Genomic DNA, 19,282 nt, shown 5'->3' with positions numbered 1-19,282 from the left:
GAGAAGTTTGTATATGAGAAGCAGAGGCAGTTTCTTCCTATGGAATCTGGATTCTGGATGATCCGTCTTTTGCCAAAACTGCACAGCATTCGAAAAGATCAGCGATGCTGCATGGCTCTCGGACCGAGTTTGTGTGGAGAGCTCTGTCACATTTTGCTTCTTCACGTGTTCTTCTTACATTTCCAACGTCGGGACTCGCGCGTTCACCACCACTTGAAACATTTTGCACTTCCGCCGTGCGGCCCGTGCATGTGAATGCTCATTGCTTGTTCAGCTAGTCCTGTGACCTGTCTCAGGCTGTCTGTCTCCTTCTCAGCAGCTCGCCGCGCTCCAGCTTCCAGTTCCAAGTTAATGGCCAGTGTCGACACCGGAGTCGCGACTCGCGGACATGCTCTCGTGATTCCGGCACTCCTTTTTAACCAACTCCCAAGTACAGAAAGCCAGCTCCACTATCTCACATGCGCTGTCCTTGGAAATAGTTAGTGTGCGAGACGATGAGCAGACTGCAAAAGAATCATCTCGCCGCTGCGTTTACATTTACGCTCATGAGAGGACGATGTTCAATCAGGCTTTGAGCAGGGGGGGGCCCTAGGGGAGATGACAGCTTGGAGTTAAGTTTGTGATGCATTCCGTTTTCCCGGACTCCCGAACACTATGTTCTTCGGACCTATCCGCCAGCTACCTATACCGTCTTCCAGTTTCCTTTTCTGAGAGGGCGTTGTGAGTATCAATTCCGTTCGAGCCTTTAGCTTTTTCCTTTTGGCTTGCGCTGTGTATGGATAGTGGAAGGCCGACTCCTATTTCGGGTATGGAGGGTGACGCCGAGTATGTTCTCGGTTATGATCCCGGTTATGATCCCGTGCAGGACTTCAACCCTCGAGCAGCCCGAGCAGCTGCCTCCGACTTCAACCCCAGAGCGGCTTCCCCCATCTTCAATCCTAGAGATCCGTCGACGCAGCCAACCGAGGCAACCTGGTTTCAATTCCCCGTTCATAGCCCGGATGAGGCACTTCCCGACCCTCGCGATGGCCTTAAACTGGATGCGGAACGGAAAGGATACGTACCTGCTTGCAAAGGAGCAGCTGGGGAAGGGCTCGTGCGTTCAGATCCCTCCAGTGCTACAAATGACGGCCACCAAGGATCCCTTGGGAAACTGATGCCCTCTTCTCATCTGTCGCCGCCTCTCGCAGATCAGGATCATCGGACACATAATTATTCCTCCTCAACAACAAGCGGCTTTGGGGTGGTCACTAGTGGGTTATCCGAGCAAGCGTGCATGAAGGGCCAGTTTCTTGCGTCGGATCCGAGGTCTAACGCAGCCACTCACTTGCTGCGGCAGTTTTTGCCGTATGTAAACAGGAGCAATCCTTACATCGACGCTCAGAAAGCAGCCTCACCCTCGTGGCAGCAGATGCAAGCTGGACTAGCTGCGGATGTAGGACACAGCTTCCTTAGAGAAGATTGGTCTGGCCAGCAGCAGAGTGGAATTGGGCGATGCTCATCGTTCGGTGCCACGCCCACAACCAACTATCATCTTCATCCTGGGTACGAGCCGGAGCTAAGTGTGTTCCAACCGGCTTTCCCGAACGGGCCCGTGGACTACACGAGGAATGCCGGTCTGTTCAGGACCGTAGAAGGCTTCGTGGCCGATCAAGGAGCCGGGGGTTTCACGAGCGGTGTGTGGACGGGCGGCTTGCCACTGGAGGATGATCAGTGGGGGTCTCAGAGACTGGTAGGAAAATCTCATTCGATGAGGGCGTTGTACGAAGAGAACAAGGCGTTGAGGCGAGCTTTGTATTCCATGAGGAGAGGGGTGGATCACGAGCAGCTGCGTTTACAATACGGAGCAGCAGCAGCTGCTGCGTCGACGAAAAATAGGCTAGGGATGCAAGGCGCTGACCATCATGCGCGGAAAGCAGCTTCAGAATTGGGGGATGGGGAAATTCATCAAGATCGTTACATAACGAGCGATGCAGCGGAAGGCAGAACGGTGTCGATGAGGGAGAGAGGGAGGTGGGGAATGCAAGACGGTACAAGCAACGCCTACAACAACTTATATGCGATGTGGGGAGTGCAAGAAGCTGCAGCTGCTGTTCCTGGGCGGCAGCAGCAGCAGCATCATCATCACCATCATCATCCATGCTGGTGTAGTAGTAGTAGTAGTAGGGAGGATGGGGGTGGCTTATGCGCAGGGCATCATGTGTTTGCGGCTTCTGGTGGTGAAGGCGGGGGCTGGCGGGATGAGATGGGTGGGGTGTGGAGGCCGCCGAGGGTGAAGAAGGAGGCCGCTGGCGGAACGCTCACGCTCAGTGAGCACATGCGGCTGCTCGCCAAAGAAGCAGCAGCGGCGCCGCCAGCGCCAGCGTGCAACAAGAAGTTAGCCAAGGACGTGGGGCGCACCGGCGCTTCTAATGGGCGTTGCGCCATGTGCGACGGCAAGCTACGCCGCATCCAGCCCGCGCCGCCGCCCTCCTCCGGCCTCCCGCTGCGCCTCTGCCCCGCCTGCCACCCACGCGCCGCCGCCTCGCTCCCGCCCTCCACCACTACCACCACCACCACCACCACCACCACCACAAAATCCCCTGTTGCCACCGTCATCTCCGTGGCGTGCAAGCCTAGCATCGCCGCTGCCGCCGCCGCCGCTGCATCCGGACGAAAGAAGTCCAAGACGCGCATCGTGGAATTGTGTCGCCACCTGGTCGGCCTTTCCGTGAAACCAGGCGCAGCCTAATCCCGTGCCCCCCTTATTTCGAAGGTAGTTCTTTTTTGTAAAGCAGATTATCTCATTTGAACGCGGTGTCAAGCGTAGTTCAAATGCGGATGATAATCTTGCTGCTCTTCGTCTAGACCAAACATTAGCAAATGTAAGATCGCCCAGGATGAAAAGTGGAAGACCTTTTGTGAATTTCGAAGTGTACTTTTTATTAAAATAAAAAATTTAATTAATGGCTTAAAAAAAATAGTTTACTTTCTTTTTGGCCTCCCATAGGTAGGTCTTTCAAGAAAAGCAAAAATTGCCATTTCTTATTTTCAAAAAATCCCTATTTTTTATTGGTCCACTTCCTATTTTTTCCTCTACACGTTTTAGCCTCTCTCTCTCTCTCTCTCTCATCGTTTTCAATTCATCATCTCCACCCTCTTTTGTTATTTGGATCTCGGGCAAGCCTTATGGAAGATTTATTATTATTCACCTTGTTTTCCATGTAAAAGCGCTTGCACTATGACTCCCACAACACCAATTAATCTTTAACTTGCCATATAAATAGGTACCCAAGGTACTCCCCAATTTTGTATTATATGATAGAAGTAGTGAGATACGTGTTAGGCAGCGTAAGGGTTTGTTTTTAATGATTACTTCCAGCATTTGCACGGGCCACAATTATTGTTACGTGCAAGTTGATACGTTGCCATTAAACGTAAAGCATACAAATAAAGATGAAGGACGATGGATGGAGTAACAAATGGAGTTTAAAAGTAAATGCAAAGTAAAACGAATGTTTAGAGAAAATCAAGTAAAGTAATGAGCTTGTTTTTAATTTATATCAGATTCTTGCGCTTCAAGTAATAATATTTTGTTGCATGTGCAAGGTTTCCTTTTAAATTGTTATATCCTTTTGAAGTCGATATAGTATCTAGCTGTACAATGTATCTATGTTCTAAGGAATTTTCTTCCTTTTTATTCGGAGTCGACGCTAGTATTTCTGTTTTGAAGTGTGCTTCAAACAGAATGTTCCTACAGACATCGGCCATTTTAGTCGGTGGATTAGTCTTGTGTCATAGTTTGGTCGATGTATTTCTTTCCATTTTGTAGACAAGTGATGCAGTTAAATAAAATTTATTATCGAAGAGTGCACGTTGCAAGAGGTGTCGGTATTTGCATCTGTTTCAATTGTGCAAATAGAGGGAAAAAGTATGAGAGATAGTCGACATGATTGTATGACAATATGGAAAATAAGAAAGAAGGTATGAATTTTGATAGAGTTTCACCTTGTGTGGATGCCTTTTTTGATGCTGGGAAGATATCTGTAGAGGTGCCATAGTACTTTTTTGCAAACTTTGGGTCCACTTTGTATGTCACCTTTTCGATCGTTACTAGCCATTCACCTTGGTGCAAATCGTATGCGTCTTTGTATTGTTGCAATATGTTATCGGCCATTCGCTTGTCTACCTCTTTGAGGTCCTCAAGTTCGACATTAAATGTAGGATTGTGATGCAAAAGATGGGTATGCCATTGGTGTACTTGTTAAGAATTTCTTGTGCTGTTGTGCGACTCAAGGAGTCATCTATCTTCTCCTCTCCTTGATAGTTTTTGTATAATATGTTTTATGAGGCCATCCACAAGGTCATTGTTTCCTTGTGGCTGTCCTTGTAAGATTTTAGTTACATTATCCATAAGGGGATGGTAGTGGGCATGTGAATCGAATTTAGTAGCACTCCTACTATGTTGGCTCTTTTCATTTGTTTGTCAGTCAAGAAAACTCTAGTTGCTTTTATTTGCTTTTTTGGAGCATGGTCTTCTTCGTTCATTTTCACAACCCCCTTTTGTTTGAATTGTTGAAAGAGCTAAAAAATTCATGAGGAATACTGTGGAATGAGATTAAATGAATACAAAGTTTAAGGAATTATTGACCAATACGGAGTTCTTTGTTGATTTTGTGAAATGAATGAATTTATGACTATGAATTAATTTTATAATATAATTGTATATTTGTTAGGTGAAATGCATAAGTACTTATTATTACCATATTTTGAATCTACTATGGCAGTGGTATGTAAGGCATGGGCACGAAGTCAGCTACTTTTATGTCGTGCAAGATATGAAGATTTTGTCGACTTGTGACTCGAGAGAGCATGACATACGTTAATCTCGGAGTGAACGATTGACGTATCATGATCAACGCCATGCCTTGTAGTGTTGAGCCTTGTGATTTGTGTCCAGTGATGGCATATGCAAGCATGATGGGAAACATCGTCTTGTGGTACCACGTCCCATTCAATAATATTCGGGTGTGCTTGGAGCATTTGAGTGCAATAGGCTCGCCCGTTGACGAGATGGATCAAGCCACCGAGATATTCTTTTATATGATCATTTATTTGTGTTGTTGTGTGGATGATGTTTAAGAAGGTATTAAATTCTAGATCTTGCACGTACCAGATTGAGGCCTACATGTAGTGGAATATGCCCGTTTGCCAAAAGGGTGAGTTGCTGATGTGGCATTTGCAAAAATAGTCTTTTGGAGTGACTCGACACTTGCATATTGGTGGGAGCTACTGCATGTCACCCAAAAGAATGACCTTCTTGGAATGGAATGGATGCAAGACGCTACTGTCATGGACCTCACATAGTTGTCAGACCAATAGATTCATCATTTGGCATGTCATCATAGATATCTCGTCAATGATGATTGTGTCTACGGTGAGCAGCGCTAAGTATCGATCATTTGATTTGGCAAGCGAACTATAAAACATGTCGTTCTTCTTCAGAAGGGAGAACTGATGATGCACCGTTGTCACGAGGTGGCTCAAGTGTATTGTTGCAACATTGGTCATCACTGATAGAACTATAGACTTTCCGTGTAGAACATGATTATATGTTATATATTTGATTATGAAAGTCTTTCTTGAGCTTGGTGTCCCACAAACAATCTGCATCCCTACTGCTATCTCAAAAAGGTTATTGTAAATAGCTCTTTGATCTTCGGTCAATGTGGAGTTCTCCATGCCCTTGAATTCATCACGTAGTTGCAAAATCCTTATTCGGCTCATCTCGAGTGTGTTGTCGCTTGCATCTTCACAAATGCTGAGTGAAGTATCATTAAGGGCATGTAAAGGGTCTTTTGTAAGATCATGTTTGTCAGTTGTTCGACAAGCACATAGCGATTGGCCAAACCAGGACACTATGTTTTACTTCCATTATTGATTCCTTCATGAAAGTAGACTGCCTCTTCTCTGCATTGACCTTAAAACTTTTGGCTACATAGTAAGTAATTGGATTGATGCCTAGGACTCCTTTTTTTTCCCGCTAGGAATAGTTACCCTTTAGACCCAACGCTGATTTTTTAATTCTTATATATCTCATATGCATGATCGTGTAGCTAGGCAGTATAGGTCACTTTAGGAAAATTCGTAGTAGTAATCTCCACTTCTTACGTAGAAGCATTGTTCGATGTCTTTATTGTGGCATGTGCATATTCCTTGGTTGCATTTGCACGAATCTTCTTCTTAGCTATCGCGTACAAATTTGATCATATACCACAGCCTTTCCTTTGTCTCCAAATATTATGCCAAGCCAAACACTTCTCATTTGAAGATAGCGATTGATCTACATATTGTGCATGCTATGTAATATTTCCTATGATGGGCGTGCGATCCTTCTCCAATTCACTTGACCAGGTTACATCTCTGATGTCTTTTGCCTGATCTCACGAGTCTTTGACACATCTTTGAGTTTATTTACTCTTTGCATCACATGTTCTTTGAATACATCCAACAAATTGTCATCGTCTCCAATTTTTTTGATTATTATCTTATCCATGTGTGCGACGAGTAAGAGTACTTCTCTTTGAATATAGCCAAATAACCACTTCAACTCCTTGATTGCCATGTCAATGCGTACAACACGTCCTAAACCTAAACAAATTACAAAGTTAAGAGACAGAAAAAACCACATATCAAATGAGCAGATCCTTGTTGCGAAAATACCCCAAGGTACAAAGTTGATATTGTATAGTGAATACAACAAATATGAAGATTTAATCATGTTGAAAACATGGTCAATAAAATTACCATATGAGCAAAACCTTACGAAAATACTCCAAGGTACAAAGTTAACAGCATGTGTAAAAACATTATCTTTGAGATCATGCATCTATAATCTTTTTTTTTTGGTTTTAAGGAAATACTTAATATTTTTTAAAGGCAAGAATGCTCTACATTGTTTACCATATCACGATTTATAGGAGGTAGAAAACTTTATGGATTAAAGCTCCTTTAGGACAAATCCTGTGCACTTGATAGTGCGATTCATCATACAGAAAGAGAAGTCGAGCCTTCAAGTTGGCGTAATGCAGAGAATATTAAAAAATCATGTTCATAAGTTATTTTTAGATTGTGAAAGTATTCAAGACTATTAGTCGAAATTCGCAACCTATTGGAACACTCGCAAGACAGAAAACACCACTTTGCATGTAAATCAATTCCACCTAGTTGAAGGTGTGTGCAAAGTATTGTGCCCATCGGATATGCTTTGGACAAAGCTCAAATTGTGCAGTAACACTGTTCTTTTGCCATGATGAGTGTATGTAAGTAGTTGAGTTGGAAGGACTTGTTTCCCTTTGTTCAAAGCTTCAATTGTGCAGTGATTACTTTTTTGCCATGAGTGTATGTAAGTAGTTGAGTTGGAAGAAATTGTTTCCCTTTGTTATTCAAATTGATCTCTTCATGCACATCACTAATTTCTTGTATTGATTGCTGTAATTGTGGACAACAACAAAAGCTTGTTGAATTGTTTTCAGTTCTCAACAATTGTGTTTTTTCCTTGCATTAGAAGTAATGCCATGTCCAAAACTCATTCTTTAAAAATAAAAGACAAGAAAAGGAGTCGTAGTTCTTGAGAGTGGTTTTTGGGTCTTTGGTTTTGCTGTAGTTGTTGAAACAAATAATCGTTGCACCACTTCTGCTGTATTTATGCTCATGTATTCACTAGAAAATGATGCAAGGTACATGTGCATAGGTGACTGTTTGCACTAGAGGTATTTGTAGATAATACCAGTGAAGAAGATGTCACTATTTTGGGGGTATATTTTTTGTAATCATCATTTTGATAATAATGAAGTCTATTCTTCTAGTGGTATGGCATTGATGTATCAAAATTCTCTCGTGCTACTCATAAATGGCAAGGAGAGACATACATAAGTACCATTTTGCGTGCTAATGTGTTGTGTGTTTAGTATTGCATTGTCAACTCTACATAAGCATTCGTTAGCTGGTATGCTCGTTTCCGAGCTTTAAGTGAGAGTAGTCATAACTACTTGTATCTTTGTCAATTTTTGTGATATACTAAGTATAATAAGTGACTGGTCCATGTGGATTCAAGACAATTTCCACGCCTATGTTGGCTTCCCATAGTTTTTAACAAGGTTAGGTTTGGAATTATAGTGAACATTGTTCATGTTCTGGTTGTCTTTTGAAGTGTACTGTAGGCCACAAAGTGTGTTCATGTTTTGGTTGTCTTTTCAAGTGTACTGTAGGCCACAAAGTGTCCACACATAAAGCTAGAATGTGTTCTTCTTTAGACAATCTCGGAGAGGCAAAATTGGAGCAATGTAGCCAAAGGCATATGAAGCCACAGAGTTGGTTGGGCTGGAGGGGGGAGCAGGGGGTAGGGGGGAGAGTAGCTTGGCTTGTTGGGTGCATGCAAATAGTGGTGGAGGGAACCATCTTGGAGGTTGTCACATAGAAAATGGACTCTCTGGGCTCCTATCCCATTAGGTGCATGACTGTGCACCTATTCCTCTTGGTAAATTACAGTTTCAATATTAAAGAGCAGCATTGGGTGAGGCTAAAGTGGTACACTTGGAACTAGTGGACGTGGAAGAGGAGTGGTCGTAACAACAGCAGAAAGTAGGAATAACGTAGTAGATGCAGTTGTAGTAGTAGTAGAGGCAAGCACAATTGTTTATACTTGTGTGGACGATGCAACACATATGGCATTAAGACACGGGCACACAATGCAACCATAGCTAATGTGGTAGTAATGGAGGCAGAAGCTAAAGCAAATGCAAAGGCTCGAGCAATAGCAAGAATAGAGACATGAGGCAAGGTGACTAAGACTGGATTCCCAGCAATCCAGCATTCATCAGCAACACACGCAAGCCAAGGAACTTGGCCAGACACCAAGCAGTACTGAGCATGCACAAATGCAAGCCAAAATTCCAATTTGCTTATCCCTTGAAGACTTGCCAAAGCTGATGTGGTTGAGCGCCTCGGTGCAAACTATGAGCCAATCTGCTGCCTGGCTAGTTGAGTAGCTAGCAATAACTGGTAACTGCATGTAGTTTTGTAGGGTATGTTTCCCACACTCTTCTTGAGCCCAATCAACTCAGACACAAACAAAAATAAGGGTTGGAACTGTGGATCAATGGACTTGTTGATCGTATAGCCTAGAGAAGATAAAAAGCTATCGTCATGGAAGTAACTATCATAGTGTTCATCAGATGCCACACTTGGTCTAGCTAGAGGCATAAAGACTGCATGATGTAATTCCTATGTTAAGAGGACATAGTGTCCATCAAAGTAGTCCACACTATTCTCCATTGGTAGAGAATTTTTCATCACTCCCTCAGCAATGGTAGGATCCCACACTACAGCCCATGGTAATGCAACAAAGTGTGAGATGCGGTTTTGGTACAACCAATACTTTAGAGGTTTGATTGAGGTATCAATGGGGTGAGGCAACTAGGCTATGACATGAGGATGATAGAGTGGTAGAAGGTGGGGTGTCCATGGTGGGAGTAGCCCTGACAGAATGTTAGGGAGTGGAGTAGTAGTGATAGAAGGCTAGGGCGTGGACCCTTCTTGTGAGAATTCAAATTTAGAGAGGAGACAAAATAGCCAATAAATTCTAATGGTACTACCAATTGCAATCCAAAAGCCATGCAAGAAGTAATGAGATTAGTGCTTACCTTATATGTTGTTTGTTCGATAGGCCCACAATGCTACATGTAGCTTGGTGTCTTGGTGATGATCAGCTTCACTATCTTATTCAAGGACCCGGCTTGGCCATTACACTGAAGATAGTAGGTAATTGCAACCCGGTGTCTTACCATGAATTTCTTGGCCAACTACTCAAAAACTTCATTCATGAAATTCATCCCTTGGTCACTAACAAATTTCAATTGGGTAGCCATGATGATATATAATATTTTCAAATAGCAACTTGGTGGTACTATGACCTGAGTTGTCGCACAGAGGCTTGGCTTTAACCCACTTGGTTGCATAATCTGTAGCTGCCAAAACATATTTATTTTGTATATATTTTACATATATTTTGCAATTTTGAAAGCACCCATGAAATCTAGTTCCCATCTTTGAAAACCTTCCCATGGTAGACTTTGTTGAAAAGGCATGTGATCCCATGGAAGCATGTAGCTTGTGTGCTAGCATACATCACACTTGGCACACTAAGTATAGGGATCCAACGTTTCCCTCCATAATTTGGCTTGCTAGGATTTTTGAGCAATTAGGTCACCATTGAAGTGACAACTAACAAGTAAAGGTTTATCCAATTCTCTTAAGTATATACATTTTCTTGCCTTTGATATGTTGGAGAAAAAAATATTAAACAAGGCTCTGTTTCACTAGCATAGTAACACAAAGAAAGAAAGGCTTGAGCATGCCTCATCAAACTCACTTATATACCCTATTTATGCATCTCAAGTCCACCCCATTATCAAATAACCTGTTTCACCATCATTTCTCACTACATATTTAGGCATAAAGTTTCTATTGCATGAGTAAATATTGTAAAAGTACTTAACTTTAGATTTATGCATCAGCACATGGGATCTTAGGTCTTCATGAAATCTCACAATCTCCTTGTGCTTCATTTAGCAAAAGGTAATCTAGCATTGTTGTAGTCCAAACTTAAGTAAATATTGGGGGGCTTCTAGGAATATTCTTGTATATAAGGACATGCTATGAAATCGTAATTAGCTCCTTTTTTAGCAAACCTTGCATGGTCCATCTCATCCCCCTTTCTTAATAATCATCTATGTTCTAGCCACTCTACCTTGCATATGAGTAAGAGATACCTCTAATTGGGAGGGCATTGTTATTTTCATGACTGATGTGCTCCCACATTTTGTAATCTTGGATAAAAAATTCAAACAAAAGTATTAAAGCTTGCATGAAGGAGTTTGAGATCGAGGAAGGAGAATGATGAAATCCAAAGGCAAGATCAAGAATCAAACAAAAGCTCATCGACTTTGAAAATATATCCAAAGTCATTGAGCAAATACCAACAAAGTGCCCATCATATTTTTCTTTCAAAAAGCTTTTCGCTTTATATTTTTTGGAAAATTCTCATGTTTGAAATGATGAGTTTAAAAAGAGAGGAGATGATAAGGGAGAGAGAGGAAACAGCTAGAAAGGGAAAGGCAATTATGGAAGAGGAAATACATGAGGTAGCGCATAACAAAATTCAGGAAGATAGTATGGAAATGGAGGATGTTGATTACGGTGATTCCAAAATTCTGTAATCAGAATTCATTAAACTTGAAACTCGAACACAAAATACAGAAAAGTACTTGGGGACAATTAATGATACATTAAAATCCCTAACTGAAGCCATATCTAAACTATACGATTCTCAATTGGTAACTCCTATGGCACAGTCACCGACTCCTCCTAGTCAAGTTGAGAGGTTCACCTCTTGACTTAAAGAAACATCAAACAATACTTAAGGACTTGAAACCACCAATTTTCAATAGGGAAGAAAAAGAACGCAACAAGGATGTGATTTATACAGTATCGCAAAGTGGCAACACTTCCATCGACTCAGGAATACCCCTCCTGAAAATCAAGTCATGGAAGCGATTATTTCCCTTGGAAATAAGGCATTTAAATGGTGGATGAGCCTCAAGGAAAATGATAGGATCTCTAGATATTGGGATGAATTTGAACAAGCCTTCTTAAAAGAGTATCTATCAGAAATTGAACTAGAAAGAACATGGGAGGCTTGGGATAATTGTACTATGGGTAAGAACACTTCAGTCCCGAACTATAGGGAGGCATTCCTTAAGCTGAAAGGAATCTATGAGTTCTAAAAGGTAAGGAGTTGTGTGAGGTCTAAAAGACATCTATAAGAGGTGAGAAGCAATTCTCCCAAAACCTTTGAAGTTGCAATTAAATATGCACAAATATATAACGAGATGATGGGAAAATCCAAAGTTGGAACGTCGGAACAAATAAGTTTTGTTCCTAAGTTCAATAAATTTCCCAATTTGAAAAGGAAGGGGCACTACAAGAAGGAGGCTTCTCAGGCACCACCTAAGAAACCTTAAACACAAAAATATCCTCTCTTGAAGAAAGAGGATAATGAAAGGGCCAAGCAAGAAAATCTTTGCTTCAACAGTTTGGGCAAAGAACATGCTGCTTGGGATTGCTCTAAAAACAAACAAGCGAGAGCTCAAGCACCAAATAAATCTCCAAAAACACAAGTACATGTGATGCAAGTATTGTCGCTTAATGGTGTTGAAATGCACAATGAGGTAGAGGTTTATCATGAGGATAGCACCCACATGTGATGTCTATCATCGGCCACCTTTGGTCCCTCATGAATTAATGAGGATGCATAAAAAATTAAGGGGCAAAGAGTAAGAGTGATGGTCGATGGATAGTGCAACACATAGTTTCTTAAACTACTCATTAGTTAAGAAATTGACATTGCCAAAGAGTCTAAGTGCCCATAAATATGTGGTCTCTCTAGTGAAGGGCAGTGATAAAAGGTTTGAGCCACCATGATTCATGGTGAAGAGGTGGATATCCAACGATACCAAGATGCCTTGAATTTCCAAATTATGCATCTCGATCGAGCAGATGTAGTGCTTGGTCGAGAGTGGTTGTATAATCTTAGGCATAGCTTACAGCGGAGTTATTTAAATAACTCCATTATGTTTGAATAAGATGGTAGAGTCTTCCAGATTCACGGAGAACATGATGTGCCCAACTCTCCCACTATTTGTTTGATGGAATTATAATGACTTCTACAATAGCAACAATGCGAGGTATATCTCTGTGAACTTCCTTTTACTGGTAATTTTATTTTTGCTACATCTAAAAAGAATAAATTTTCTCTTAATGTGATTAAAATTTATGAATCTTTGTTAAAAAATTTACTAGTTGAATTTAAATATTTTTCCAAGTGACTCGCCTAATGGTTTAGCTCGTGAGAGAGCCTTAGATTATAAAATAGACATACTTCTTGGATCTACCCTTGTTTGTAAACCACCCTATAGACTTAGTCAAATGGAACAACGTGAGGTCAAAAGATGACTAGTTGAATACCTTAGGAAAGGCCGAATTCAACCTAGCAACTCACCATGGTCATCACCAGTTTTACTAGTAAAGAAAAAAGATGGCAGTATGCATTTATGCATAGATTATAGAGCCTTAAATAAAATCACAATAAAAAATAAGTATCCTATGCCTCACATTAATGAGCTCTTTGATCAATTGTAAGGGGCAAAATAATTTATTAAAATTGACTTAAGATCACGATATCACCAAGTGCAAATGAGAGAAGAAGATGTGTCTAAGACATCATTTCATACTAGGTACATGAATTATTAGTTTAAAGTAATGCCATTTGGTTTAACTAAAGCTCCAGTGTACCTTTATATGGGATGAACCTCAAAAGAATAGTTTTGAGAAGTTAGAGGTAGCTATAAGATATGCTCCTATCTTGGAGGTAGTGGATCCCAATAAAACATTCGTGGTTAAAATAGATGCCAGTGATTTTGCTGTTGGGGCGATACTTCTACAAAGGGTTGACCAAGGACTTTTGAAAGCAAAAAGTAGACTGTGCCCAACGGAATTATTCGGCAGTATATGAGAAGGAACTGTATGCTATAATCTATGCTTTGAAGAAATGGAGGCACTATTTGGATGATGCCAATTTTTTATCAAGAAAGCATTAAGTGGGTTTGCAATCAGCCAAATATTAAAGGTAGAAAAGCTAGATGGGCTAAAATAATGCAAGATTTTGATATTCAATTGACATATCAAAAAGGGACATTCGATGTGGTAGTAGATTCCCTAAGCCAAATGCCAATTGTTAATGAATTAAGTTTTACTCAATTCGAGAATAATTTCCTAGAGTGCTTGAAAGGAAAATGTGAGTTTGATTCTCCCTTTTTTGGAATATGGAAAGCAATTAAGAAGAGGGATCCAACTAATCGAGTAGCTTTCACTGAGGAGTCACATGGAAATGGTAACATGCCACACATTGGTGATAAAGGACTCAAATGGAAAAATATAATGTTGAGGATGGTTACCTACTATATGAAGGTAGAGTATGTGTCCCAGATAAGAATGACACTAGGCACCAAATTCTTTTGGAGTGTCATGATAGTTCAAGTGCTAGACACTCGGGAATTCACAAGATGTATGTGCTTCTGAAGAGGCAATTATTTTGGCCTGGATTTGATAAGGATGTCCAAGATTATGTATTGAAGTGCCAAAAGTCAATAAGGTTGAATGCATTAAGGTAGGAGGTCTCCTACACCCATTGGAGATTCCGTCTGGCAAATGGGAAAGTATCTCCCATGAATTTTATTGTTGGATTACCTAGGACACAGAGGGGGCAAAACTCTGTGTGGGTAATTCCAATCAATGAAGAGGTTAAAACTTCAAAACTAGCTAGGCTATTTGTGGAGCATGTTTATAAATTGTATTGGCTACTAGTTGGTATTGTTAGTGATTGGAAGAGCAAATTTAACAGCCATTTTTGGAGGGCTATGTTTACGAGGTTGGAAACTTCTTTGAATATGAGCATTGTGGATCATCCATACAGTGATGGTCAAACTAAAAGGGTCAATCAGGTCATTGAGGATATGCTTCGAGCATATGTAAGTAAACGGCAAACTAATTATTGGGAAGAATATTTGCCCATGTTAGAATCGGCATATAACAGTGCCAATGTAGCATCTACAGGTTTTAGTCCATTCATGATGCTATATGGATTTCAACCTAGAGCCATAGTAGCAATGGAACTTGGAAAAGAGAAGGTTCAAGCAGCCACAGACTTTCTTGAAGATATGCTTAAGCTAGCTAAAGATAGCACCAGAAGAGCTTAGGATAGAGCACGCAGTTATGCAAACCCCCACCATAGAAGGTTGGAGTTTGAAGTAAATGAGTATTTCTCAGGGTACCTTAATCTTTCGAATCCCTAAAGACAGGTAAATGTCTAAAGTTGTCTCCTAGGTATTGTGGACCATTCACAATACTTAAGAGAATTGGAGAACTTGCTCACAAATTAGCCTTACTAGAGGGATGTAGAGGACATCCAATTTGTCATGTAATTAGGCTAAAAAGAAAGTTAGGAGATGATGATAATCTTATTGGAAATGAAGCCCAAGTTGAGCTCATTGAACCTGCGATCGACAAAAAAAAAGAGCACGACATACAATATGGCAAGAATGTCTAGTTAAGTGGAAAGATAGACTTGAAGAGAATTCAACATGGGAACGGGTAATCAATCTCTAGAGGAGGCTTCCCACTTTTATTTTTGAGGACATAAACCATTCTTAAGGGTAAGGGAATGTTATGTCAGCCATAATTGATTAGGACTCATCAAGATGAGCACAACAAAATGCCATCACCCCCCCCTCCCCCCCATCCTCTCTCTCTCTCTCTCCCCGTCTCCTTACACAAAATATCTAATAATCTTTTAAGAAAATGATTGATCTTCTTTAACTTTACCATCAACAAAATGATGGTAAAGTTAAATAAGATCTATCCATCAATCCACACTAGTGTCATGAAAAACCAGGTCTAGATTGACTAACCAATCCACACTAGTGTTCTTGAAAAGTCTATGTTTAACATTATGTGAATTGAAAATTTTTAAGAATGAAGTTCAAAAAAAGAAAGAGAGGGTTTTTAGCAATTTGTATTTTTGATCTATACAATTCTACAACCTATAAAGGAAGCAATAAGAAGTATTATTTCGTAGATTAAAGTTTTTGAATTTCTATACATTTTAGGGTATGGTACTAAATAGGGTATGGTAACAAATAGCTCCCCCAACATGAAAAAAATCATCCGGAAGGGCTACCCCCCCCTTTAATTTGGGGCACAGGGTAGTCCTTGAGAGAACCCATGGAGACTGGCCTAGCAACCCGATCCTAGCTAGAGACCGGATCGCCTCCCAATGGCAAATGGGGAAAACTCCCCTCAACAAAATTTTGGTAAAATTTATTTATAGGCGCCTTCTCCCGCAATAGGCCGCAGCACCCTGGTTGAACAAAGTTTGGGGACTGAGAAGGGGCTAGGCATGGTGGAAATGTAGGCCCATGGAAATCCGAAAAGGGTGCCAGATGGGGAAAGCTAGATTCCTAATGTGGAAGATCCTTAACCACTAGCTCCCCATCAAAGCCAAGATAGCTAAAAGAGTTCCAATGGACCTAGTCTGTGGGTTGTGTGGTAGGGCGATGGAGGATGTACAACGTCTATTCTAGAAATGCCAGATTGCCAGGGACTTGTGGCATTCGGTTCAGCTCGCCATTCAGGAAGAGTGGCTAATGGCGAGATTCACCCTAGGTCACCAGTGGTGCATCTCCCTCCTAGGGGACTCCTCTAAAATGCTATCTACTTTAGTTGCCAGCTGGCTGTATGTGAGGACGACCGTCTTGCTGGTGATATTGGAGGTCCAAAATGAAAATATATTCAAGCACAAGGTATAGATAGGCTTCAAAAACATAGCATTGATTGCAGTGTCCAAGACATTCCTTAGGGATTTCGCTCGAATTTTGGATAGCACTGACCCAGTAGTGAGCCATGCGCTCACCTCGATCGAAACGGCTCTTAAGATAGGGTAGTCTACACTGCTGTCCTAGCGCAGGCCCTAGCTTTAGCCTATCTAGTCCAAATTTTGTAATGGTTTCCTTTTTCTTGAGGACTGACCATCCTCCTTAATATATCCGGCACCGTTTCTTTTTCTCTTTTTTTTTAAAACATGAAAAAACTCATAAGATGTATTAATTAGTGGAGAAAGGGTATGGTACTAAATAGGTCCCCTAACATGAAAAAACTCATAAGATCTATTAATTAAATGAGAAAGGGGTGGTGAACAAAATTAAAAGGAAAATTAAAAAATATTAATTACTTGTGTGGACATCTCTTCTCATCTCAATTGCTCTTTAAATATCGTCAAGCCACTTAATAACCATGGAGTAGATCGAAACACCCATTTGAGCTCCCTCAAAGAGATTCATCCCCTCATATAATAGGAGATACCATGAAAAATAACCAAATCTATTGAACCAATAGCCAATCGGACAGATTCATGATTCATGGAGAATGATGGGAGTGAGTATGCAATCAAGCTCCCACCGATTCATGATGGTTAGAATGAGATTGTGGGCTACTTTCAATTGCATCTTCATCGAATTCATCTTCCTCACGTTCTTCACTTGTGATTTCTTTTTTGTCCATTTACTTGGCCAGAGCCATTGCAACTTTTTCCATTGTATCAAACTAATGATATTATGCATGCAAATCTAGATATATTATGTACGCATGGCATAAACATTGATTAATGCAATGATTTTTAGAAAACATATTTCATTAATGTTCTCTTAAAACGTGAAACAATCATTTTTATTGTAGTGCAATTGAATATAGTTTGGAATTTTTTCTCTCTATCTAGTGACAAAACATGCTTAATTCTTAGTTATGCATGTTGAGCTATGAATTTTATTTATAGGATATGATATATTAGTGATTTAGACCTTATATTTTTAGACTTGTAAAAATGGATGGTGGAGCCTTAATCTATTCTACCTATTACCCAGTGAAAAATATACCACGATGGGGTCTTTAACACATGGCACTTGGAGGAGAAGAGCCTAGGAAATGTTGCCACATGCCAACCTTCGACTCTTGGGACTATCACTACTTCTTGGATTACCACTCTTTCACTCTTGGCTTTTATGGACTCGTGAACAACCACAAGCTCTTGGACTCTTAGGCTCCACGAGCTATTGGACAGCCACCCTTGCACTCTTAGACTACTAACCTTGGACTCTTAGACTACTGTTGGGCCTTGGACTACCACGCTTTGACTTTTAGACTGCCAATCTTAGACTACCATGCTTGGACTCTTGGACTACCATGGGCTCTTGGACTACCTGTACTATACTATCACCCTTGGACGAGCCTTGGACTCTCTCTTGAACTACCACCCTTGGACAATTGGATTACCAATGGCTCACAGATACACACGCACACACCACACATATACACATTCATACACATGCACAACACACATGACAATACATGTACACAAAACCATGCATGTGAGCGTCCTCACACACAACACACACTTTTTTTCTAATACTTTATATTACTGTGTGGGGAGACACACACACACACACACACACACACACACATGCACATGCATGCGCGCACACACACACATATACACACACCACATATAAAAGTACACATGCCTATGTACATGGAGGCACGGGGTGTAAACATTCCCTTGTGTAAACAAAACACACATAGGTAGGGGGGGCCCATACACACATACACATATACACGCACAACCACACGCTCACTAATACACATACACACACATAAAAGTGTGTGCGCAGATGCACACAACATCACGTGTGAATAGATGCACTCTGCACCTATAAACACATATGCAGGTGTGTGTTTGCGTGCATGCTCATACACACACACACATGCACATGCATACATGGACATGCACACACACAAGCAGGCACACATACACACACACAAGGCATATATACATAAATAGTTCTCCGCTTATATTAGTTGGTCAAACAATCATGCACTTGATATAAATTAATGTCACATCATCGTGTGGGTTCCCTACTAGTGTCATTTCTTCTTTTTTGCTAATTTATTCATCTACTCACCCAACTCTCACCCTAGGCACATGGCTTCAAAATCCTCTGATTGTGAGCCCTTCTGGCGGCTGATCGTTGAAGTGGCATGGTACCTCCAATCGGACCCAAAACTGATTTCCAATCGTTGCCTGATGCTCCCTATCCGACTACACAGGCAGGTAATGCTAGGCTTCCAAACGACATCCAATGAAAAGCCTCCTTCCCGACTCCAGCCCGCATTACAAGGAGTGCTCAACCTCTATAAAACTGTCGGATTCCTATCGGAACAGTAAATCCGATAAGGTCAGGCCAACTTCCGGCAGCCATCAGGCAGACATGTGATGTGCCGAGTGTTTGACGTACATGAGTGCGAGACTGGAGTTTAAAAGCCTTCTGCATAAATGCGTTCCCCCGAATCCCAACAAGTGCTTTTACGCGTCTGAGAAGAAAATTATAGCTGGCGCCCACTCGCTCCAGACTCGCCAAAGAAGCCCGCTGCCACGTATCACACTTGTACAACCTTGAACCACTTCACTCTAGTTTTTCTGCTGGCAGCGGGAGCAGGAACACTGACCTGCCCTGGCGCAACCTCCTCGCGGCCGAGGATGTCCAAGAATCTTTGTTGACCCCCATTGTTCCGTTCA

At 41.3% G+C, this 19,282-nt stretch overlaps 1 protein-coding gene across 1 annotated transcript; it reads left to right on the top strand.

The window, feature by feature from the left end:
• Positions 1 to 370: 370 nt before the first annotated feature.
• Positions 371 to 2,911, top strand: LOC147886096 (uncharacterized). Its single transcript, XM_087395830.1, has one exon. The coding sequence runs from the start codon at positions 776 to 778 to the stop codon at positions 2,729 to 2,731; it is 1,956 nt and encodes a 651-aa protein (XP_087251956.1). The 5' UTR covers positions 371 to 775; the 3' UTR covers positions 2,732 to 2,911.
• Positions 2,912 to 19,282: the final 16,371 nt, after the last annotated feature.

The sequence above is a fragment of the Dipteris shenzhenensis genome, chromosome 24 (assembly GCF_047967505.1).
Source record: "Dipteris shenzhenensis isolate YYH24624 ecotype China chromosome 24, Dip_SZ_1.0, whole genome shotgun sequence".
Lineage (NCBI taxonomy): Eukaryota > Viridiplantae > Streptophyta > Polypodiopsida > Gleicheniales > Dipteridaceae > Dipteris > Dipteris shenzhenensis.
This window is presented reverse-complemented; position numbering and strand designations above follow the sequence as displayed.

Excerpts from the sequence above, each read along its gene's own strand:
- LOC147886096 (XM_087395830.1), top strand. The coding sequence starts at position 776 with ATGGATAGTGGAAGGCCGACTCCTATTTCGGGTATGGAGGGTGACGCC.